Raw genomic sequence first — 25,308 nt, 5'->3', positions numbered from 1 at the left:
AGGGGCCCTACAGGGGACTACCACTGGGTCAGGGACTCACTGGCCTGTGTCTGCCTGGCTGGACATTGCTACTGTGACCGCAGATAGACAAACGCAATGTGCAAACATGTGGACAGGAGTGTCAGGAGGGTTTGGAGACCTGACTGCTGGTGGGGGAGGGTTTGGAGACGGACTGCTAGTGTGGAAGGGTTTGGAAACTGACTGCTGGTGTGGGAGGGTTTGGAGACGGACTGCTGGTGTGGGAGGGTTTGGAAACTGACTGCTGGTGTGGGAGGGTTTGGAGACGGACTGCTGGTGTGGGAGGGTTTGGAGACGGACTGCTGGTGTGGGAGGGTTTGGAAACTGACTGCTGGTGTGGGAGGGTTTGGAGACGGACTGCTGGTGTGGGAGGGTTTGGAGACCGGACTGCTGGTGTGGGAGGGTTTGGAGACCTGACTGCTGGTGTGGGAGGGTTTGGAGACCTGACTGCTGGTGGGGGAAGGTTTGGAGACCTGACTGCTGGTGTGGGAGGGTTTGGAGACCGGACTGCTGGTGTGGAAGGGTTTGGAGACGGACTGCTGGTGTGGGAGGGTTTGGAGACGGACTGCTGGTGTGGGAGGGTTTGGAGACGGACTGCTGGTGTGGAAGGGTTTGGAGACGGACTGCTGGTGTGGGAGGGTTTGGAGACGGACTGCTGGTGTGGGAGGGTTTGGAGACGGACTGCTGGTGTGGGAGGGTTTGGAGACGGACTGCTGGTGTGGGAGGGTTTGGAGACGGACTGCTGGTGTGGGAGGGTTTGGAGACGGACTGCTGGTGTGGGAGGGTTTGGAGACGGACTGCTGGTGTGGGAGGGTTTGGAGACCTGACTGCTGCTGTGGGAAGGTTTGGAGACCTGACTGCTGCTGTGGGAGGGTTTGGAGACCTGACTGCTGCTGTGGGAAGGTTTGGAGACCTGACTGCTGGTGTGGGAGGGTTTGGAGACGGACTGCTGGTGTGGAAGGGTTTGGAGACGGACTGCTGGTGTGGGAGGGTTTGGAGACGGACTGCTGGTGTGGGAGGGTTTGGAGACCTGACTGCTGGTGGGGGAGGGTTTGGAGACCTGACTGCTGCTGTGGGAAGGTTTGGAGACCTGACTGCTGGTGTGGGAGGGTTTGGAGACCTGACTGCTGGTGGGGGAGGGTTTGGAGACCTGACTGCTGCTGTGGGAAGGTTTGGAGACCTGACTGCTGGTGTGGAAGGGTTTGGAGACCTGACTGCTGGTGTGGAAGGGTTTGGAGACCTGACTGCTGGTGTGGGAGGGTTTGGAGACCTGACTGCTGCTGTGGGAGGGTTTGGAAACTGACTGCTGGTGTGGAAGGGTTTGGAAACTGACTGCTGGTGTGGGAGGGTTTGGAGACGGACTGCTGGTGTGGGAGGGTTTGGAGACGGACTGCTGGTGTGGGAGGGTTTGGAGACGGACTGCTAGTGTGGGAGGGTTTGGAGACCTGACTGCTGGTGTGGGAGGGTTTGGAGACGGACTGCTGGTGGGGGGGGGTTTGGAGACCTGACTGCTGGTGGGGGGGGGGGTTGGAGACCTGACTGCTGCTGTGGGAAAGTTTGGAGACCTGACTGCTGGTGTGGGAGGGTTTGGAGACGGACTGCTGGTGTGGGAGGGTTTGGAGACGGACTGCTGGTGTGGGAGGGTTTGGAGACCTGACTGCTGGTGGGGGAGGGTTTGGAGACCTGACTGCTGCTGTGGGAAGGTTTGGAGACCTGACTGCTGGTGTGGGAGGGTTTGGAGACCTGACTGCTGGTGGGGGAGGGTTTGGAGACCTGACTGCTGCTGTGGGAAGGTTTGGAGACCTGACTGCTGGTGTGGAAGGGTTTGGAGACCTTACTGCTGGTGTGGAAGGGTTTGGAGACCTGACTGCTGGTGTGGGAGGGTTTGGAGACCTGACTGCTGGTGGGGGAGGGTTTGGAGACCTGACTGCTGCTGTGGGAAGGTTTGGAGACCTGACTGCTGGTGGGGGAGGGTTTGGAGACCTGACTGCTGGTGGGGGAGGGTTTGGAGACCTGACTGCTGGTGTGGGAGGGTTTGGAGACCTGACTGCTGGTGTGGGAGGGTTTGGAGACCTGACTGCTGGTGTGGAAGGGTTTGGAGACCTGACTGCTGGTGTGGGAGGGTTTGGGGACGGACTGCTGGTGTGGGAGGGTTTGGCGACCTGACTGCTTGTGTGGGAGGATTTGGAGACGGACTGCTGGTGTGGGAGGGTTTGGAGACGGACTGCTGGTGTGGGAGGGTTTGGAAACTGACTGCTGGTGTGGAAGGGTTTGGAGACGGACTGCTGGTGTGGCAGGGTTTGGCGACCTGACTGCTTGTGTGGGAGGGTTTGGAGACGGACTGCTGGTGTGGGAGGGTTTGGAGGGTTTGGAGACCTGACTGCTGGTGTGGAAGGGTTTGGAGACCTGACTGCTGGTGTGGAAGGGTTTGGAAACTGACTGCTGGTGTGGGAGGGTTTGGAAACTGACTGCTGGTGTGGAAGGGTTTGGAAACTGACTGCTGGTGTGGAAGGGTTTGGAAACTGACTGCTGGTGTGGAAGGGTTTGGAAACTGACTGCTGGTGTGGAAGGGTTTGGAAACTGACTGCTGGTGTGGGAGGGTTTGGAAACTGACTGCTGGTGTGGAAGGGTTTGGAGATGGACTACTTTTTGCACCTTTTTTTATTTTCTCTCCAACCAACAACAAAACAACACGGAGAGCCAGCTAATGTTGACAGACACTGCTTCAACCTGCAAGCATCACTTCTCTGTGTCCATAAGCTTTCTAGCCTGCTGTTGATCAAGAAAAATAGAAAATATATATAAAATCTTGAATATTTTGATTTACGTAAAACACATGTAATCCATGGTGTCAGATGTGGCCTACTGTGTGTAAATATGAGGAAGTTGCTGGTCTGGTGTCTTTGTTTCACTCCTAGAGGTCTTGGTTGACACATGGGGAGATGTCTGATATGATGTGACGTCTACACCTGTGTATAAGCCCAAGGTTTTTTCGCTGAAGGGATTCTAGCTGCCCACCAATGCTTCACTACTAATTTCTTCTTGCATCTTTCTCCTTATTCATTTATCTTCTTTTCAGTTTTTCCTCACCCTCTCCTTAAAATACAGAAAGACTTGCAGCACCTGACCTTTTATTTAATTTCTCTCAGACGATATTGTATTATTATAAAAAAAATTATTTAGCAAATTTACATTTCTAGGCAATGCGTTCACCTTTTGTATTTACATTTTCAAATGCTGTGTAATAATGTAATATAGTTGTTACCTTCTATTCTCAAAATTGGTTGTATAAAAAAAAAAAATGTGTTAAAAGGAGAAGCCGAAGGATGATTTAGCATGTCAGTGAGATTAGAGGGGTGAGGTGGATCCCTGCCTGGGCTTCTGATTTAACAATGATCTAGTACACAAGCCTTGGCTGCCATACTACTATTAGGTACTTGAATGTTGTGTGTGGTTGTATTTTTACAATAACATTAGGGGGGGGGGGTTCGTTACTCCCGGGAAATGGGTATGTTTAAGCTATAGCAGACACTGGGTTAAAGGGGTGGGGGGCTGCTTTGAATGTAATTCAACTTCACACTACACTGCTGAGCAGAGTAGGGGCTACAGACTTTTTGCTCCCCCTGGTCATTTGATGACGAAACTTGCCTTGGCATTCAATTTTCATTGTGTTTCATTGGAATATGTATAGATTGTCCCACATGGGATTATATTAATAAGATGTTTATTCTCCCTCAACTTCCTCCCTAACTGTAGCAATTTGTTGGTCCGCCCCCGATCACTACTAACTCTAACGATTGAAAAATGAGAATGATTCTGATGTTTTGTGGGCTGGATTTGATTTTAGTAATTTAGTGCCAATGTCATTAATCCTGATTTTCCTTTTATGTTTTTTGTATATCTACAAGTATTGATCTAAAGAATGATCTAATTTCCACATTTTATTTATTCCAGATTTTAGCCTTTTAAATGAGAAGGGATTTATTTGAGAATGGTATGAGATTATGATGATGTGTGTAGGCGTGGCAGGGTTTGCCCCGCTCCCTCTTCAGGGTCAGCTGAGTGACGAGGGTCGCGACGGGTTCAGGGGTCGATCCTGAGTTTTCACCATACCTCCTTGTACTGTTAGTTCCCAGTATAACATTGTGATGTTTCGGACCATAATCTTCAATAAAGGATGGATACATTTAGATGTCATTATTATACTCTCCGTGTTAACTTTCAGTCCTGCTGGGCGCACGTGCATACAGTCGTGGCCAAACGTTTTGAGAATTACACAAATATTAATTTTCAAAGTCTGCTGCCTCAGTTTGTATGATGGCAATTTGCATATACTCCAGAATGTTATGAAGAGTGATCAGATTAATTGCAAAGTCCCTCTTTGCCATGCAAATGGACTGAATCCCCCCAAAAAACATTTCCACTGCATTTCAGCCCTGCCACAAAAGGACCAGCTGACATCATGTCAGTGATTCTCTCGTTAACACAGGTGTGAGTGTTGACGAGGACAAGGCTGGAGATCACTCTGTCATGCTGATTGAGTTCGAATAACAGACTGGAAGCTTCAAAAGGAGGGTGGTGCTTGGAATCATTGTTCTTTCTCTGTGGTTACCTGCAAGGAAACACGTACCGCCATCATTGCTTTGCAGGCAAGGATGTTGCTGCCAGTAAGATTTCACCTAAATCAACCATTTATCGGATCATCAAGAACTTCAAGGAGAGCGGTTCAATTGTTGTGAAGAAGGCTTCAGGGCACCCAAGAAAGTCCATCAAGCACCAGGACCGTCTCCTAAAGTTGATTCCGCTGCGGGATCGGGGCACCACCAGTACAGAGCTTGCTCAGGAATGGCAGCAGGCAGGTGTGAGTGCATTTGCACGCACAGTGAGGTGAAGACTTGGAGGATGGCCTGGTGTCAAGAAAGGCAGCAAAGAAGCCACTTCTCTCCAGGAAAAACATCAGGGAGAGACTGATATTCTGCAAAAGGTACAGGGATTGGACTGCTGAGGACTGGGGTAAAGTCATTTTCTCTGATGAATCCCCTTTCCGAGTTTTTTGGGGCATCTGGAAAAAAGCTTGTCCGGAGAAGACAAGGTGAGCGCTACCATCAGTCCTGTGTCATGCCAACAGTAAAGCATCCTGAGACCATTCATGTGTGGGGTTGCTTCTCAGCCAAGGGAGTGGGCTCACTCACAATTTTGCCTAAGAACACAGCCATGAATAAAGAATGGTACCAACACATCCTCCGAGAGCAACTTCGCCCAACCATCCAGGAACAGTTTGGTGACGAACAATGCCTTTTCCAGCATGATGGTGCACCTTACCATAAGGCAAAAGTGATGACTAAGTGGCTCAGGGAACAAAACATTGATATTTTGGGTCCATGGCCAGGAAACTCCCCAGACCTTAATCCCATTGAGAACTTGTGGTCAATCCTCAAGAGCCAGGTGGACAAACAAAAACACACAAATTCTGACAAACTCCAAGCATTGATTATGCAAGAATTGGCTGCCAACAGTCAGGATGTGGCCCAGAACTTAATTGACAGCATGCCAGGGTGGATTGCAGAGGACTTGGAAAAGAAGGGTCAACACTGCAAATATTGACTCTTTGCATCAACTTCATGTAATTGTCAATAAAAGCCTTTGACACTTGTGAAATGCTTGTAATTATACTTCACTATTCCATAGTAACATATGACAAAAATATCTAAAGACACTGAGGCAGCAGACTTCGTGAAAATGAATATTTGTGTCATTGTCAAAACTTTTGGCCATGACTGTACACACTCACACACAAACAAAATGTAGAGTTGGGATATTGGGTTGTCCTGTTCTCAAACTGATCAGATGGGGACTTTATATGAATTACAAATCTTTTCTGTTTTGTTATAGTCTTTGTGGTACAGCTTGTGCCAGAAGAAATTGTCCAAATCATAATCTCGAGCAGGGATGGGCAACTTTTCCCAATTTGTTTTAGAAACGCAGTCGGGTCTCAACTTACTGTTGAGTTAGAATAGTAAAATACACAAGGTTCAATTTCTATATTTTGTTGTGCATCAGCAGTTATTCCCTTATGTCAGTCACTGACACACTCAATTAGCCTAATTCAGCAAAAACAAATAGTTTGGTGAATTGCTATTTAAACATGTAGTAATCATGGTTGAATTACTGACCTGGGGGCCCCCATTGATTTTGTTAATCACTCTCAATCAGATATAGTTAAAACTGCTGAAATTTCTCTCTGCCCCATGGCAAAACGAATTACAGGAAATTAACTCAACTTTTTTTCTCTCCGCTGTCAAGAGGTAGACCTAGAGGTCTTCACGGGTCTGGGTGCAACCCATATTCCCGAGGCCCGGTCGGGTCTGAAATTCTAACTTGTCCCTCTGGTCCGGGTCAGGTCCTGTTTCGTTGTCCACAGGTCTATGTAACTGCAGCTGATAGACCCGACTGGTGAAAAGGTTAGTGGCGTTCTAATATGGCATCTGGAGTGTGGGTGTGTGGAAAGTAGTGGGTGTGTCAAATCACTCTATAGGTTAGACTGTTTTGATTGAGCTGTTTATTTTCTAATGTTTCTTACAATGCAACTACCGTACAATGAGCTACTGTACCGCAAGAGTTTGGACTATTGTTCTGAAACCAGAGGATGAGTCAGTTCTATTTCACTGCTTTACACACATACTTTGTAAATGTTCAGTTGTAAAACTGACAATTGTTTATTTTTGATTAAAAGTACTGATGTTGGGTGTACTGTTGCTAAATGCATCATATGCGTGTTCTTACTGTGACTCACCCCGATACTAGCTAGCTACTTCCCACGCCGTTGCCGGACAATAGTGATTATCAAGCGGGTGCGACGGGCACTGTGTCCCGATGTTGCTGTTCATGCCCTCCCCATTGAGTAGACTGTATGTGCATGCATCAAGGAGACATCTAGATGGTTATCAATGTTTGTTATTTCTTGTGTTGGCTGCTATCCTACTTGAAATAAAATCATGGGAGGTGAAAAAACGGCCACCTTAGCAACTGCCGGTCTCAGGCCGGTAGGCATGTCCATACAACACCGACTCGTCGTGCAGCCCAATCAGCCACGCAAAACGGTCTTGAAGTTGATTCGCTTTCCATACATCACCATATTAGGCTGCATCTACCCTTTGTTGCCCGAATTTGTGTCATTGGTCCAATCGGGTCTGGTACGGGTCGGTCTAGGTTGTCCTCGGGTCCATTTGGGTTTGGGTCTGACTGTCCTCTGGTCCGTTTGGGTCTGACTCCCACTTTGTGGACCTGTGAACTCCTCTAGGGGGGCAGCTAAAATGTTTTTCTTGCAAGGTGGCTAGGGCCGGCTTAGACTGCATATGTGGGTGTGCAAACCCGCGAGCCACTGCAGCCCATGATGAGTTCTGTATTTTTGTGGCCCCCACCCCCATTTGCCCATCCCTGATCTAGAGATATCACTCACCGTTCTAATTGTCTGATTCTAGGGAAATGTGACTGCACTCTTCAGTCTTCAAATGTTAACTCAATGTATTCACACCAACCAATAGAGCAAGAATAGTCTCTGGCCATGCGGCTGTACTATTGACCTTGTGACTAGTACTACTTTGATACTACAATGAGTCAATTTCTCTCAACAAAAGATTTAGAGATAGACACAGTACCAGTCAAAAGTATATACTACGTTCAAAAGTTTGGGGTCACTTAGAAATGTCCTTATTTTTAAAAGAAAACTATATTTGGCAATTTCTAGCATGGAGTAGCCTTAATTTCTCAGAACAAGAATAGACCAATGAGTTTCAGAAGAAAGGTCTTTGTTTCTGGTCATTATGAGCCTGTAATCGAACCCACAAATGCTGATGCTCCAGATACTCAACTAGACTAAAGAAGGCCTGTTTTATTGCTGCTTTAATCAGAACAACAGTTTTCAGCTGTGCTAACATAATTGCAAAAGGGTTTTCTAATGATCAATATGCCTTTTTAAATTATAAACTTGAATTAGCTAACATAACGTGCCATTGGAACACAGAAGTGATGGTTGCTGATAATAGGCCTCTACGCCTATGTAGGTATTCCATAAAGAATCTGCCGTTTCCAACTACAATAGTCATTTACAAGAGAGATGCCGGTGGCATGCTACGACACCTACGAGCAACGCAGTACAGATATAGATGTACAGAAGGAGGGTAATTCGTAGATTTTCGATCAGAATATTTTCTATAAAGATAAGCATTATTGGAGTAACTCTGGTAGGCCTGAAACAATCTTCCTCGCCTCAAGTTCAACTGTCGGGGTCAGTTGTGTATGTATGTGTGTGTGTGTGTGTGTATATATATATGTGTGTGTGTGTGTGTGTGTGTGTGTGTGTGTGTGTGTGTGTACGTATATGTATATATATTTATATATATATATATTTACTGCTAAAAAAAAAAGGGAACACTAAAATAACAAATCCTAGATCTGAATGAATGAAATAATCTTATTAAATACTTTTTTCTTTACATAGTTGAATGTGCTGACAACAAAATCACACAAAAATAATCAATGGAAATCCAATTTATCAACCCATGGAGGTCTGGATTTGGAGTCACACTCAAAATTAAAGTGGAAAACCACACTACAGGCTGATCCAACTTTGATGTAATGTCCTTAAAACAAGTCAAAATGAGGCTCAGTAGAGTGTGTGGCCTCCACGTGCCTGTATGACCTCCCTACAACGACTGGGCATGCTCCTGATGAGGTGGCGGATGGTCTCCTGAGGGATCTCCTCCCAGACCTGGACTAAAGCATCCGCCAACTCCTGGACAGTCTGTGGTACAACGTGGCGTTGGTGGATGGAGCGAGACATGATGTCCCAGATGTGCTCAATTGGATTCAGGTCTGGGGAACGGGTGGGCCAGTCCATAGCATCAATGCCTTCCTCTTGCAGGAACTGCTGACACACTCCAGCCACATGAGGTCTAGCATTGTCTTGCATTAGGAGGAACCCAGGGCCAACCGCACCAGCATATGGTCTCACAAGGGGTCTGAGGATCTCATCTCGGTACCTAATGGCAGTCAGGCTACCTCTGGCGAGCAAATGGAGGGCTGTGCGGCCCCCCAAAGAAATGCTACCCCACACCATGACTGACCCACCGCCAAACCGGTCATGCTGGAGGATGTTGCAGGCAGCAGAACGTTCTCCACGGCGTCTCCAGACTCTGTCACGTCTGTCACATGTGCTCAGTGTGAACCTGCTTTCATCTGTGAAGAGCACAGGGCGGCAGTGGCGAATTTGCCAATCTTGGAGTTCTATGGCAAATGCCAAATGTCCTGCACTGTGTTGGGCTGTAAGCACAACCCCCACCTGTGGACGTCGGGCCCTCATACCACCCTCATGGAGTCTGTTTCTGACCGTTTGAGCCGACACATGCACATTTGTGGCCTGCTGGAGGTCATTTTGTAGGGCTCTGGCAGTGCTCCTCCTGCTCCTCCTTGCACAAAGGCGGAGGTAGCGGTCCTGCTGCTGGGTTGTTGCCCTCCTACGGCCTCCTCCACGTCTCCTGATGTACTGGCCTGTCTCCTGGTAGCGCCGCTATGCTCTGGACACTACGCTGACAGACACAGCAAACCTTCTTGCCACAGCACACATTGATGTGCCATCCTGGATGAGCTGCACTACCTGAGCCACTTGTGTGGGTTGTAGACTCCGTCTCATGCTACCACTAGAGTGAAGGCACCGCCAGCATTCAAAAGTGACCCAAACATCAGCCAGGAAGCATTGTAACTGAGAAGTGGACTGTGGTCACCACCTGCAGAACCACTCCTTTATTGGGGGTGTCTTGCTAATTGCCTATAATTTCCACCGGTTGTCTATTCCATTTGCACAACAGCATGTGAAATTTATTGTCAATCAGTGTTGCTTCCTAAGTGGACAGTTTGATTTCACAGAAGTGTGATTGACTTGGAGTTACATTGTGTTGTTTAAGTGGTCCCTTTATTTTTTTGAGCAGTGTATGTATATATATATATATATACTACCGCCGGGCGCACTGCCTTTATATCATTTGCCTGCCAAAGCTTAATAATAGCCACACCATACCTTCACAAACATTTCTAAACTTTGTTAGGGTAAAATCAAAATTAAGTCAAGCCATTGTTTATAGGGAAAATACGAGCAGAAGAGCAAATGTAAACCAGGGAAAAAATGCACTATGCTCTCCGGTCCCCCCCCAAAAAACACAACCCTCCCCTATTTTGGACACCCCTTCCCCCCAGTAAATGTTGATATGTCCCTTATGTTTGAGGTGAAACAATTTCCATGGGCACATAAATACAAAATAATAAATGCAATTGAAAAATCGAATACTTCTAACTGAAAGAGTTACCTTGATACTTAACCTAAATTGATACTGTCATTAACGTGCGTACTACTTGTTGGATGCGCATTTGTTGTCGAGCTGTGTAGTTATACCATGATATTTTCACACGTCATCATCTGATCCAGGAAGGAATTTTCTGAATGACAGTCAAGTGACGAACAGCTGTTGTGATGGCACATGCAATGCAACAACAACTCAAGTGCTCGAAAAAGGTTTTTGAGGAATAGCCAGAATATTTTGTCATCTCATTCGTTATGCAGGTGAATACAGTTCTGCCTGGATCCACGTTGGATCTAATATCCCTTGCTAATTGAGGTCGATCATCTGTGGTTGTCTCCTTAGATTTAACAGAGAAAGCAGCAAGGTAATGAGTTCATGTTTTCGTTCCTCGGATTGGACACCGAGTCTACTGTGCACAAGTGTGTAGGATAGGCTATTGCGCAAAACCAACGCTCTTTCTATTAATTATTCTGGATATAAGGACAACAAATGACATAGCCTAGTGGGCTTACTCACACTATGATCTGGTAATGAAATAAACCGACAAATACATTGTTTTCCATGTTACACAATACAAGGGGCTTTAAGTAGCCTGCTTGAATTTGGAGTTTAGAAATTGAAGTGCTAGATTAGGCCTACCTTGAAAATCAGACATTTACTCAATTTGGTGCTTGAAAAGTCCTTGTAATTATTGTTTTTTTTTTTTAGAGATGTGGCCACTTTATTTTGTTTAGCTTCAATTGAAGGGTGTTGTGCTACTTTGTTGCGTAAAACCACGTGATTATTATGAGCATGACAACATCTAATGTTGACTTCAACTTGGCATCCAAACAAATCCTGGCATTAAAAAAGGAACCTGTTTTTTGGTACTGCTATTTATGGGTTTGGGGGCCTGCGTCAGCCACAGGCTACAGAAAAATCGCCACGTATGCATCCAATCTATTTAGTCACAATGTCCACATTCTCGCATATATTCATTCTTAGTGTTAATGGGCTACATGTTTTTTTTTTGGGGGGGGGGAGTGTTCTATATTAGGCCCTATATGTACAATTATATAAATTATACAATTGTATAACATTGAGGTCCTCAATTACAATGAAGTGCTTGAAAAAGTCCCTGAAAATCATTTCATTTGAATTGCCAATGTCTGTATGAACCCTGCTTAAAGGATGCATAGTCCTCCTAGACCTATGTTGTTGTATAGCTGGAGTTCTGGGACAATGTGCATATATTCACCACTAAGTACACATGGAACTGCATAAAAATCATTATTTTTGTTTCAACCATTTTGAAATGTTGGTCCCAATGTCACACATTGGCCCGGTTTATTTATAGAAAGACCCATATGCTGTGTGTACACAAAATATTATGAACACCTGCTGTTTCCATGAAACAGACTGACCAGGTGAAATCTATGATCCCTTATTGATGTCACTTGTTAAATCCACTTCAGTCACAAATTGAGGCTGTTCTGAGGGCACCTTTCAAACTCTTCAAAACAATCCAGGTCCTCTCCTATGGTCATGCAAGTAAACAACAGTGGAGTTTCCACAGCCTTCACCAGTGTTGCAACAGTTGCCGAGGTTATTGATGTTTACTACTCTGCTTTAGTGGCCAGGTTACTCATTATCACTAAGTGGTTACCATGGTTAAGCTTTTACAACTGGACACACAGAGTCATAGAGCCCAAAGTGCAGGAGAGGGACAGGGACCATGAGCAACCAGTGGATGTGTCTGTGTTTCATCTACTGATGAGTGACTAGTTGTGTAAAAGTACATCTGTGGTCCTTTGTTATGAAAACAAGTGGACATTATACTGGACATGGCACGAGTTACAAACAAATACATTCATGTTGAAATAACTTTGTATGAGCTACACTGAGTGGACAAAACATTAGGAACACGCTTCTAGCATTGAGTTGCACCCCCCTTCCTTTTGCCCTCAGAACAGCCTCAAGTCGTCGGGGAATGGACTCTACAAGGTGTCGAAAGCGTTCCACAGGGATGCTGGCTCATGTTAACTCCAATGCTTCCCACAGTTGTGTCAAGTTGGCTGGATGTCCTATGGGTGGTGGACCATTCTTGATACACATGGGAAACTGTTGCACGTGGAAAAACCCAGCAGCGTTGCAGTTCTTGACACTACCCGGTGCGCCTGGCACCTACTACCATACCCCGTTCAAAGGCTCTTAAATATTTTGTCTTGCCCATTCACCCTCTGAATGGCACACACACACAATCCATGTCTCAATTGTCTCAAGGCTTAAGTCTTTCTTTAACCTGTCACCTCCCCTTCATCTACACTGACTGAAGTGGATTTAACAAGTGACATCAATAAGGGATCATAGCTTTCACCCAAATTCACCTGGTCAGTCTATCATGGAAAGAGCAGGTGTCCTTAATGTTTTGTATAAAACAAAAAGTTATCTTTCTCCATTCCTTCTACCTCCACCTGTTGTTGGTCTTCTGCTGGTCCAGGTCCAGCTCTGTGTGGAGAAAGGCCCGCTGTCGAGCACTGAGTGGGGGAGGGATGGAGACAGGAGTGGGCTGTCATTCCAGCCTGAGAACACCACTATATACTAATGTTATCCTGTAACCTGAGTCCACAGTGCCATATCAACACTGCCAGTCTCTGTTTGCAACTCCTGGGTCAGCAGGTTAGAGGGATGCTTATCACAGTTCTGGTGTTTATGTAGCTATGACGATTAAGGCTTCTTCATGGTGTAGCATAATAGCAACCTATTCCCTATGTAGTGTTCTACAATCTACATTGCACTACTCTATATACTAACTAGAGCACTATATAGAGAATAGGGTGCCATTTCAGATTTGCCCAGACTGATTATGGGTCAGAGAGTGACCATGATGGATGTTACATGACTTAATCTGATCTCAGTCAACATGACCACATCAGAGGTTGTTTTTGTCAACGGATTGTGTTTACTGGAGGAAGGGTTCTGATCAGAATATGCCATCAGGGGCTGCAGTCAGTTAGATAGGAGGTAATCCCAGTTAACCCAGAACTAAAGTCTTGCGTAATTGGTGAGCTGCTCCATTAAGTTCTAGGTCCATAAGTGTTAAGAGAAAATATAAAGAGACGCTAGAACAAGGAAGGGAACCAGAACCTCACCCGATGTCTTTCCAAGTTACGGCCCTTCTGAAATTTGAAAGATGCCAACACCAGCGACATCATGATTTGTCCAAATAACCAGTGACGAAAAACCCAAACACCGGAACTACTGTTGCTCGTTATCCTATGCATCCCATTCCTCCCCGACAGATTCTACGTTACCAGTTATGTTTACGTAGATCCTTGGTTGGGGACAGAAGCACCAGATCATCAGCAAACAGTAGACATTTGACTTCAGATTCTAGTAGAGTGAGGCCGGGTGCTGCAGACTGTTCGAGTGCCCTCACCAATTCGTTGATATATATGTGTATATGTACGTATATATGTGTATATACACTGCTGTTTAAAAGTTTGGGGTCACTTAGAAATGTACTTGTTTTTGAAAGAAAAGCAAATTGTTTGTCCATTTAAAATATCAAATTGATCAAAAATACAGTGTAGACATTGTTAATGTTGTAAATTACTATTGTAGCTGGAAATAACTGATGTTTAATGGAATATCTACATAGGCATACAGAGGCCCATTATCAGCAACCATCACTCCTGTGTTTCAATGGCACGTTGTGTTAGCTAATCCAAGTTTATCATTTTAAAACGGCTAATTGATCAATAGAGAACACTTTTGCAATTATGTTAGCACAGCTGAAAACTGTTGTTCTGATGAAAGAAGCAATACAACTGGCCTTCTTTAAACTAGTTGAGTATCTGGAGCATCAGCATTTGTGGGTTCGATTACAGGCTCACAATGGCCAGAAACAAAGACCTTTCTTCTGAAACTCGTCAGTCTATTCTTGTTCTGAGAAATTAAAGCTATGCCATGTGAGAAATTGGCAATAAACTGAAGATCTCGTACAACGCTGTGTACTACTCCCTTCACAGAACAGCGTAAACTGGCTCTAACCAGAATAGAGAGAGGAGTGGGAGGCTCCGGTGCACAACTGAGCAAGAGGACAAGTACATTATAGTGTCTAGTTTGAGAAACAGATGCCTCACAAGTCCTCAACTGGAAGCTTCATTAAATACTACCCGCAAAACACCACTCTCAATGTCAACAGTGAAGAGGCGACTCCAGGATCCTGGCCTTCTAGGCAGAGTTCCTTTGTCCAGTGTCTGTGTTCTTTTGCCCATCTTAATCTTTTCTTTTTATTGGCCAGTCTGAGACATGGCTTTTTCTTTGCAACTCTGCCTAGAAGCGGCAGTAGGAGGCGATAGTATCCCTTTGATAGAGGTCTGACAAGGGGTCCCCCCATCCCCCCCCCCTTCCAGCGTCAAGGGCAGACAGAAGGCTCTTGCATAGTTCCCAGCACATCAAGGAATGGAGCCTGGAGACAGAAGAGATCCCCTAATCAGTGACTTGTGAGGGCCTAATCCTTACTCAAGATAAGTGGCTGTACTGTAACTTGAGCGTCCCTGTTAATCATGCATTGATGTCAATGGGGGATTTGCGCGGAAATTCAACTTACACACAAGTTAAGATTCAGGCCTGAGAGAGCAGAGAAAATAGGGGTGGAAATGTTCTCTTCTGTAATGCACTGTACTGTAATGTTCCATATTGTACTGTAATGCTTGGAAGAGTGCGCATGTGCGTGTCAATGTCAGTGTTTCAATGGCTTGTCTTTATATGGCCTCTTCTGAATATTACAGTACACACACGTACGCAAGACTCGTGCACACTCACTCACGTACAGTGAGCGGAAAAAAGTATTTGATCCCCTGCTGATTTTTTACGTTTGCCCACTGACAAATGATCAGTCTATAATTTTAATGGTAGGTTTATTTTAACAGTGAGAGACAGAATAACAACAACAAAAATCCAGAAAAACGCATGTCAGAAATGTTATAAATTGATTTGCATTTTAATGAGGGAAATAAGTATTTGACCCCCTCTCAATAAGAAAGATTTCTGGCTCCCAGGTGTCTTTTATACAGGTAATGAGCTGAGATTAGGAGCACACTCTTAAAGGGAGTGCTCCTAATCTCATTTGTTACCTGTATAAAAGACACCTGTCCACAGAAGCAATCAATCAATCAGATTCCAAACTCTCCACCATGGCCAAGACCAAAGACCTCTCCAAGGATATCAGGGACAAGATTGTAGACCTACACAAGGCTGGAATGGGCTACAAGACCATCGCCAAGCAGCTTGGTGAGAAGGTGACAACAGTTGGTGCGATTATTCGCAAATGGAAGAAACATAAAAGAACTGTCAATATCCCTCGGCCTGGGGCTCCATGCAAGATCTCACCTCGTGGAGTTGCAATGATCATGAGAACGGTGAGGAATCAGCCCAGATCTACACGGGAGGATCTTGTCAATGATCTCAAGGCAGCTGGGACCATAGTCACCAAGAAAACAATTGGTAACACAATACGCCGTGAAGGACTGAAATCCTGCAGTGCCCGCAAGGTCCCCCTGCTCAAGAAAGCACATATACATGCCTGTCTGAAGTTTGCCAATGAACATCTGAATGATTCAGAGGACAACTGGTGAAAGTGTTGTGGTCAGATGAGACCAAAATGGAGCTCTTTGGCATCAACTCAACTCGCCGTGTTTGGAGGAGGAGGAATGCTGCCTATGACCCCAAGAACACCATCCCCACCGTCAAACATGGAGGTGGAAACATTATGCTTTGGGGGTGTTTTTCTGCTAAGGGGACAGGACAACTTCACCGCATCAAAGGGACGATGGACGGGGCCATGTACCGTCAAATCTAGGGTGAGAACCTCCTTCCCTCAGCCAGGGCATTGAAAATGGGTCATGGATGGGTATTCCAGCATGACAATGACCCAAAACACACGGCCAAGGCAACAAAGGAGTGGCTCAAGAAGAAGCACATTAAGGTCCTGGAGTGGCCTAGCCAGTCTCCAGACCTTAATCCCATAGAAAATCTGTGGAGGGAGCTGAAGGTTCGAGTTGCCAAACGTCAGCCTCGAAACCTTAATGACTTGGAGAAGATCTGCAAAGAGGAGTGGGACAAAATCCCTCCTGAGATGTGTGCAAACCTGGTGGCCAACTACAAGAAACGGCTGACCTCTGTGATTGCCAACAAGGGTTTTGCCACCAAGTACTAAGTCATGTTTTGCAGAGGGGTCAAATACCTTTTTCCCTCATTAAAATGCAAATCAATTTATAACATTTTTGACATGCGTTTTTCTGGATTTTTTTGTTATTCTGTCTCTCACTGTTCAAATAAACCTACCATTAAAATTATAGACTGATCATTTCTTTGTCAGTGGGCAAACGTACAAAATCAGCAGGGGATCAAATACTTTTTTCTCTCACTGTACACACACACACACAGGTTTGACAAAGGGAGGCATGTGTTAGCCTTACTCAGGCTGCTGTTCCTGCTTCACCAGGGTGCTCCTGGCGCCAGTGGCAGTCAGGTCCAGACAGAACACACGGTGACTGCTGTAGAGGAGCAGAGTGTCATCTGTTGCCCACTCTATACAGATACACAATCCTCACACATCTCATGTTCTGTCTACAAGTGTCAGCTCTGGACGGTAAAAGAAAGTGGTGTGTCTAGAACATTGTGCTTACCCTGCCTGGTATCCATTCTATGGATGCCACCCCTGGATTACACATGGTTATGGCCCTGGATTTGTGTAAAGAGCTGCATGTTTATTTATTACAATTTTTATTTCACCTTTATTTAACCAGGTAGGCCAGTTGAGAACAAGTTATCATTTACAACTGCAACCTGGCCAAGATAGAGCAAAGCAGTGCGACACAAACAACAGAGTTACACGTGGGATAAACAAGCGTATAGTCAATAACACAATAGAAAAGTCTATATACAGTGTGTGCAAATGAGGTAAGGCAATAAATAGGCCATAGTGGCGAAGTGTCAGTCAAATGACTACTTTGTTCAACCAGTGTTAGTTTAGTAACCTTACCAAAACAACAAGCACAACTTTAAATCACATCAACTTTTATTTGTCACATGCTTCGTAAATAACAGGTGTGGACCAACAGTGAAATGCTTACTTACAGGCCCTCCCCAACAATGCAGAGAGAATGTCAAATTTCTCAATTTTCTATCGTAGTGGAGTGGTCATCACCTCTTAATAATCAGGGAACAGGAGGGGACTTAGCTGTAAATACAAATAGCAGATACATTCCATTACAGCTGCGCCATCGTAGGTTTGGACAATGAGTTTCTCTATGAACTTGAACTCAGACAAATCAAAATTCATGAAGTCAAACACAGACTGCATCTCGCCCGCTTGACACATCAAAGTAGCTCAAGAAACGATCCTGAATAAAGCCCTGACGATAACTGACAACTGCAAGCAGACTGGTGGCCCCATAGGTCCCAGAGCGTTGGGGCAATTTTTACCCCCGGGGCCTGGAGTTTTTTTCCTTATATGTTAACCAAACTACTCTGGACCCTATACGGTATGACGGTGATTAATCAGCTGTAATAAGGTTTCAACTCCTGAAAAAAACTCCTGGCCCTGGGGGGATGAAAACCCTTTCAAACTGCAGCTACCTTATATTTGTTGATATAAATTATATTTAGACTAGATTAGGAGGGGGATTTCTTCTACCCAGACACATAGACAACAACTGATAGACAATAGAACTCACAGGGCTGCTTGCTTTATGTGTTTGCATCATGCAGGCCTATGCAACTGTTGACCTTACAAACAATGTGCTCACATCTGTATCCACTATTATGTTGATTCATTAATTCCAGTTAATAATTTTGGATTAAAAACATAGGCAGCCCAATTTTGAATATAAACTAAATTTGATCACATTCACATTTTCTCCTGACACACAAATGGACTATAAATACATAACGTTACCAATTAGTTTACCCTGACCAGATGGACAGGGCGCATAGGTTATATGCAGCTGCTCTTATTATTAGCCTACAGTTGATCAGACTGAAAAATAGTATTGTTTTCATCCCGTACAGCGGGACGTTTAGCTGTAGCCTAGGCTGCTGCAACATTTATATCAGAAGTTTTTGCTTGTCTGTCCGGAGTGATTGTGTCATCTTTGCTAAATAAGAACACTGCACACTCGCGCTGGTAGCTAGCTAGCTATTGAAGTTAGCACTGCAAATTTAAATAAATTGCACTGACTGGACACAAAAATTAAGTTCTAAAACCAAGAAAACAATTCATAATGTACCTCCTACCTCTCCTGTAATTTGAAAAAACTAATTGGAATTGAATAATATCCCAAAAATGCTCAACTATCACTTTTCACTCTTTATCTCTATCCAACAATGTCACCAAGCTTCTCAACACATAGAACCTACATAATGCTCTGTGGCACAATCCCAAAACAACTCACTAGTTTAATTCTCTGATCCTAATTCTATGATTGGATGGACAGTTCAGTTCATACTGCAAAAGCTTTGATTGGTTGGAGGACGTCCTCCGGAAGTGGTCATAATTACCATGTATGTCTATGGAAGGGGGTGAGTACTACGAGCCTCCTAGGTTTTCTATTGAAGTCAATGTAGCCAGATTAGGACGGAAGCTAGCTGTCCTCTGACTACACCATGGTGCTACCCCAGACAGTGCTGTTGAGGTTACTGTAGACATTCATTGCAAAACAGTGTTTTAATCAATTATTTGGTGACATATGAATATATTTAATATAGTTTTATCTAAAAACTATTCACAACTGGCAGCTTCATTAAATAGTACCCGCAAAACACCAGTCTCAATGTCAACAGTGAAGAGGCGACTCCGGGATGCTGGCCTTCTAGGCAGAGTTGCAAAGAAAAAGCCATATCTCAGACTGGTCAATAAAAATAAAATATTGATATGAGCAAAAGAACACAGACTGGACAGAGGAACCCACAAATGCTGACGCTCCAGATACTCAACTAGTTTAAAGAAGGCCTGTTGTATTGCTTCTTTCATCAGAACAACAGTTTCAGCTGTGCTAACATAATTGCAAAAGTGTTCTCTATTGATCAATTAGCCTTTTTAAAATGATAAACTTGGATTAGCTAACTCAACGTGCCATTGAAACACAGGAGTGATGATTGCTGATAATGGGCCTCCGTATGCCTATGTAGATATTCCATTAAACATCAGTTATTTCCAGCTACAATAGTAATTTACAACATTAACAATGTCTACACTGTATTTCTGATCAATTTGATGTTATTTTAATGGACAAACAATTTGCTTTTCTTTCAAAAACAAGTACATTTCTAAGTGACCCCAAACTTTTGAAGTGTAAGTGTACGGAAGTAGCATGCTTTCTTTAGCAGCACCGGAGCATTTTATTGGCTAATGACCGTTAGAGCACTGTATTTGTCCTTTTCTGTGAATAAACAAAGCCATAATCGGTTTATGAGATCGTGTAGATTCGTATTTGCTTTTGCCCAAAACACTGAAGACAGGATGAAAGGGAAGTTGGCAGGTGGACCAGAAAAGTATAAACATCACGAATCGGCAACTGTGTCTTTGCCAGAAATGAAAGAAAATGAGCTCATTATGAATACGAACCACCTATCCAATTGAGACCCTAGCTGTGGAACCGACGTGGCTCGTGCACGATGGACTCTCCTACGACAGGTAAAACAATCGTCACATTTGCGATAGGTTTGTTATCAACTGACAGAATCAATTTTGCATTACTGTTAACTAGCTAATATCATTGCACCATTAGCTATACCAGCTTTAGCTTAGATACATTTCAGTCATTTACCATTCATCATATACCTATTTGTTTGTACAGTAACATGGAACTGAGGGTATACCTACAATTCTCCAGTCCTCCGTCCCACTTGGGCTGTAACCATAACAATGTGAGGCATGACCTGAGGAGGAAATTTTGTCCTTACATTGGCATTTCACTAATACAATTGGCTGTCACTCCGCTGCCAAAAATATCCTCATGCGTTTAAAAAACTGATAGTATCACTGAGTGGCATTTGCTGCTTCATTCACTAGGCTATTGCATGCCATGTAGGCAAAGGTCCAAATAAATAAATAATGAATGCATATTGCATTGAGCAATGCAACACGGGCTAAGTAGTGAACTAAAGATGTCCGGTGACAAGGTAATGGCTACACTACTGAAGGAACTGAGAGGTTTCAAGGATAAAGCAATAGAGCCTGAAGCCACATCCCCACACCACTATCTAGGTTAGATAGAATGTTCTGATACCTCCCTCAGGTGCTGAGGCAGAGTCCACACTGCCCAGCTGTTTCTAAGGTCAAGCAGGTGTCTGTCCGGAGATTCTCCTCCTTCAACCTGTTCAACAGAACCAGGTTCATGGACCCAGAGACAGATTGCCCAGCCAGAGGTCAGTGGGTGGAATACACAAGCTAGTCCCTCCTTCCCAGAGTACCAAATCAAAGTTTATTTGTCACATGCTCTGAATACCACAGGTGTAGACCTTACAGTGAAATGCCTACTTACAGGCTCTAACCAATAGTGCAAAAAAAGGTATTAGGTGAACAAAGAAATAAAAGAAATAAAACAACAGTAAAAAGTCAGGCTATATACAGCAGCGAGGCTATAAAAGTAGCGAGGCTATATACAGACACCAGTTAGTAAGGCTGATTGAGGTACTATGTACATGTAGATATGGTTAATGTGACTATGCATATATGATGAACAGAGAGTAGCAGTAGCGTAAAAAGAGGGGTTGGCGGGTGGTGGGACACAATGAAGATAGCCCGGTTAGCCAATGTGCGGGAACACTGGTTGGTCGGCCCAATTGAGGTAGTATGTAGATTAATGTATAGTTAAAGTGACTATGCATATATGATAAACAGAGAGTAGCAGCAGCGTAAAAAGAGGGGTGGGGGGAGGGGGGGCACACAATGCAAATATTCCGGGTAGCCATTTGATTACCTGTTCAGGAGTCTTATGGCTTGGGGGTAAAAACTGTTGAGAAGCCTTTTTGTCCTAGACTTGGCACTCCGGTATCGCTTGCCATGTGGTAGTAGAGACAACAGTCTATGACTGGGGTGGCTGGGTTCTTTGACAATTTTTAGGGCCTTCCTCAGACACTGCCTGGTGTAGAGGTCCTGGATGGCAGGCAGCTTAGCCCCAGTTATGTACTGGGCCGTACGCACTACCCTCTGTAGTGCCTTGCAATCAGAGGCCGAGCAATTGCCGTACCAGGCAGTGATGCAACCAGTCAGGATACATCGCCTTTCTCAGGTGGGTTTGAGATGCTTGTCCTATGAGTACGCCGAGCACCTTGCAGTTTACACACACACACACACACGATAACATTGGGCCCATCAGAGTGGACGAGGTTTTGACAATACAGGGAATGTCTGTGAGTACATCCTCCGTATGCATATTTAAGAGTGTGTGTGAATGTACCCTATGACTACCTTCCTATGACTACATCCTGTTACACAATGTTTGCCATTTACATAGATTGCACTTCAGGTGAGTCACTCAGACTATTTTTTACCATCATCGCTGACGGCAGGTTGAGGTTCACCTTTTGTGTTGATTTAAGTCTCATGCAATACAAATGGCTTTATGTTAAGTCATGGAAGCCCATCAAATGAGGAGAGGTGAGGTGGTGCCATGGTAACAGAATCAGTGTGTTCTGTTGTTTTGTCACGGTGACAGCCATTCTGTATCATCTTATATAAGGCTAAGTAACCATATGGTCAGTAAATCAGAGAGGTTGGTTGATAAGAGGGAACACCCTCAGGGATGGCCCGCATCTCTCTGTACTCCCACTAGCAGGCAGCGCAGAGCAGAAGTATTCGCACAACAGAGCCAGAAACACTCTGGGAGCTGATCTGCCACTTTCTCTGCCTGCCTGACAGCCAGGTCATGTGATCCCCATCAGCCTGGCCTTTAGCAGGCCCACATACCTGCCACCCGGTAGGGTGAGCATTCCACCAATGTGATGATAGGAACAGATTGGCTAAAGCTGCTGTCGCTGTTCTAGCTCCCTCTCAAATGAACCCAAGATGGGGTGTTGTGATGTGATATAGCTTTGGACTGTGGTGGAACAAGACTGGTGGTCTGGACTTTTCATTCTGTGTTCCTGTTCCGTTTTTGTCTTTTAGAAAATGGGTCAACAGATATCAGAAAAATAACATAAAGTGCCTCAACAGGGCGTTGGGCCACCACGAGCCAGAACAGCTTCAATGAACCTTGGCATAGATTCTACAAGTGTCTGGAACTCTATCGGAGGGATGCAACACCATTACATTAGAAATTCCATAAATTGAGATGGCCATGGCATTATTCGTACATTTTCATACATCATTTTCATGCTCATCAAACCATTCAGTGACCACTTGTGCCCTGTGGATGGGGGCATTGTCATCCTATTGGGGCATAGTCATGGTTACCAAAATAATGGCATTCCCAGGACTTTTATACATGTCCCTAAGCACGATGGGATGTTAATTGCTTAATTAACTCAGGAACCACACCTGTATGGAAGCACCTGCTTTTAGTCAAGTGTTTCCATTATTTTGGCAGTTATTATAATCTAAAAGTACATATGTTAATAATATAATCATGGTATGTAACTATGTAGACATGCATAGATGGATCCTGATTTAATCCATGAGTTAATAAGGGCACTTTGTGTTTGATTGGAGGTCTTAGTACCTCATTGTGTATGTCAAGCCCTTTTTACAGTCACCTGATTAGTTCTAGGTATTCCTGTGGCTTCATAACTATGGGGTCAGAGGGTCATGTCAGTGAGCAAGATGGCTACACAGGGATCAAGTCTAGGGTCATTGTAGAGGTCATAAACTGGGACTCTACCCAGTCCTACCAGTATTCCCCCATTTATAAAGTCACACAGCTCAGCAGACACCATCATCCCAGATTATCCTGATGGAGCTGAAAGCAGAGAGAAATAATAAGCTGTCTATCCCAGCAGTGGGTCCCCTTACCCTAGTATATCTCAGTTACAAGTAGTCCTAGCTGGTGTGGAGTAGGGGTCATTCTAAAATGCACTCTGACCGTTCAGTATAATAGTGTAATTATTCAGATGTATTGTGACATTCAACCAAGCAAGGATCTTTACTTCCGAAAGATCTTTACATCTAAGTGTTAGAGGGTGTACAGAATTCTGTCTGCACAGAGATTGATGTGACATGAAAAGACAGCTGTAGGCTAGATGTTGTTATTTGTCAAGAGAGCTGATGATCCTACCTGCTTAACCTTGTCTGACCTGCTTTGGTAACTGCAGTTGATCTGGTGCCCAGCTGGGTGAGTGAGGGGTTAGAGCGGTGTCCCTGTCACCAGGACCAGGGTCTGGGGTTAAGAGGGTACAAGAGAAACCTTCTCACTCTGGTAGGAATGTGGGGCTTCCATCTCTGTTTGTTCCCCTCAGTGACCACAGCAGGATGCTCGTCTTCACCACGTCCTGAGTACCATCCCAGCTGGAGGAGCTATTCACTGGTTCAGATAAATATCTGGCTCCTTGACCCACCTCTGGTCTTGATTAGCCTGGGGAGGGAGACCGGGGTAGAGCTGCTGGAGGTAGGGGCTCCCAGGCCCTGGGTCCTTACCATCAGGCAGGGTCACCTCAGGGGCCTTTCAAACCCTCCTCTCAACCACTCTTAATTGATCTCATGCATTGCTAGGCCCAATCATCTGACCCCAAAAGTCCCTGTCAGAAAGAGTTGGGGGGAGGCTCAGAAGCTCATTGTCTGAAGAGGGGGTGCCCCTTGCCTCTGTGTTAGCTTCCCCCCTCCACCCCCACTCCACATCACACATCTCTAAATCCTCCCCTGAGGAGAGTACAAGCCACAATCCTTGGGCTCCTTCTCTTCCTGAATGGGAGTCCAAAACGCTGGGGGTGGATTAGTCCTGCAAATGTGTGGACTTAGGTGCTCTACACTGTATTGGCCATAGGAGGAGGGCTTGTAGGGAGCTTGTTTTGGGGTTTAACTGGCCTTGTTTCCTGTGAGGATCAAGGTTTTCAGGCACAATGGCTCCCCTTTAGGGCTGGGTGCGGCTGAAGAGGTTTTAGCTGGGGACATGAGACTTGTTGACACGGGGTTTGGATTGGAGAGGAGTGGCTGGTTTTGGGGGCGTTTGCTAGGCTAGGTCACGGATAGGTCATGCTAGGCCATGCATGTAGATTTCACTCTTTGCTCTCATAAGGCTCTAGAAGGAGGTGGTGTAAGGCATGCTGTGGGAAGAGCTGGGTGAATTAGGGCTACAGATCCCATCCATTGAGAACTCTGGACACAGCAAGTCTCTGGAAATAGGCAGGCTTTATAATGTCTCTCCTTCTACCATCAGCTATACCATCAGCCATACCATCTATACCATTGGCAATACCATCAGCTTTACCATTGACAATACCATCAGCTTTACCATTGGCAATACCATCAGCTTTACCATTGGCAATACCATCAGCTTTACCATTGGCAATACCATCAGCTTTACCATTGGCAATACCATCAGCTTTACCATTGGCAATACCATCAGCTTTACCATTGGCAATACCATCAGCTTTACCATCGGCAATACCATCAGCTTTACCATCAAAAATACCATCAGCTATACCATCGGCAATGCCATCAGCTTTACCATCGGCTATACCATCAGCTATACCATTGGCTATTCCATCAGCTACACAATCTATACAATCAGCTATACCATCTATACCACTGGCTAAACCATCTATACCATCGGCTATACCATCTATACCAATAGCTATACCATCAGCTATACCATCTATACCATCAACTATACCATCAGCTACACCATTGGCTATAGCATCGGCTATACCATCGACTATATCATCTATACCATTGACTATACCATCTATACCATTGGCTATGCCATCTATACCAGCCACTATACCATCTATG

At 44.8% G+C, this 25,308-nt stretch overlaps 1 protein-coding gene across 1 annotated transcript; it reads right to left on the bottom strand.

Moving 5' to 3' along the window:
* Positions 1-68: 68 nt before the first annotated feature.
* LOC115153636 (adhesive plaque matrix protein-like) lies at positions 69-23,997 on the bottom strand. Its single transcript, XM_029699274.1, has 6 exons — positions 23,916-23,997; positions 16,838-16,949; positions 12,827-12,889; positions 1,584-2,431; positions 842-1,440; positions 69-731 (listed from the first exon to the last, which is right to left on the bottom strand). The coding sequence occupies exons 1-6, from the start codon at positions 23,995-23,997 to the stop codon at positions 69-71; spliced, it is 2,367 nt and encodes a 788-aa protein (XP_029555134.1).
* Positions 23,998-25,308: the final 1,311 nt, after the last annotated feature.

The sequence above is a fragment of the Salmo trutta genome, chromosome 18, assembly GCF_901001165.1.
Source record: "Salmo trutta chromosome 18, fSalTru1.1, whole genome shotgun sequence".
NCBI lineage: Eukaryota > Metazoa > Chordata > Actinopteri > Salmoniformes > Salmonidae > Salmo > Salmo trutta.
The sequence above is the reverse complement of the archived record's forward strand: the minus strand, read 5'-3'. Positions and strand labels throughout refer to the sequence as shown.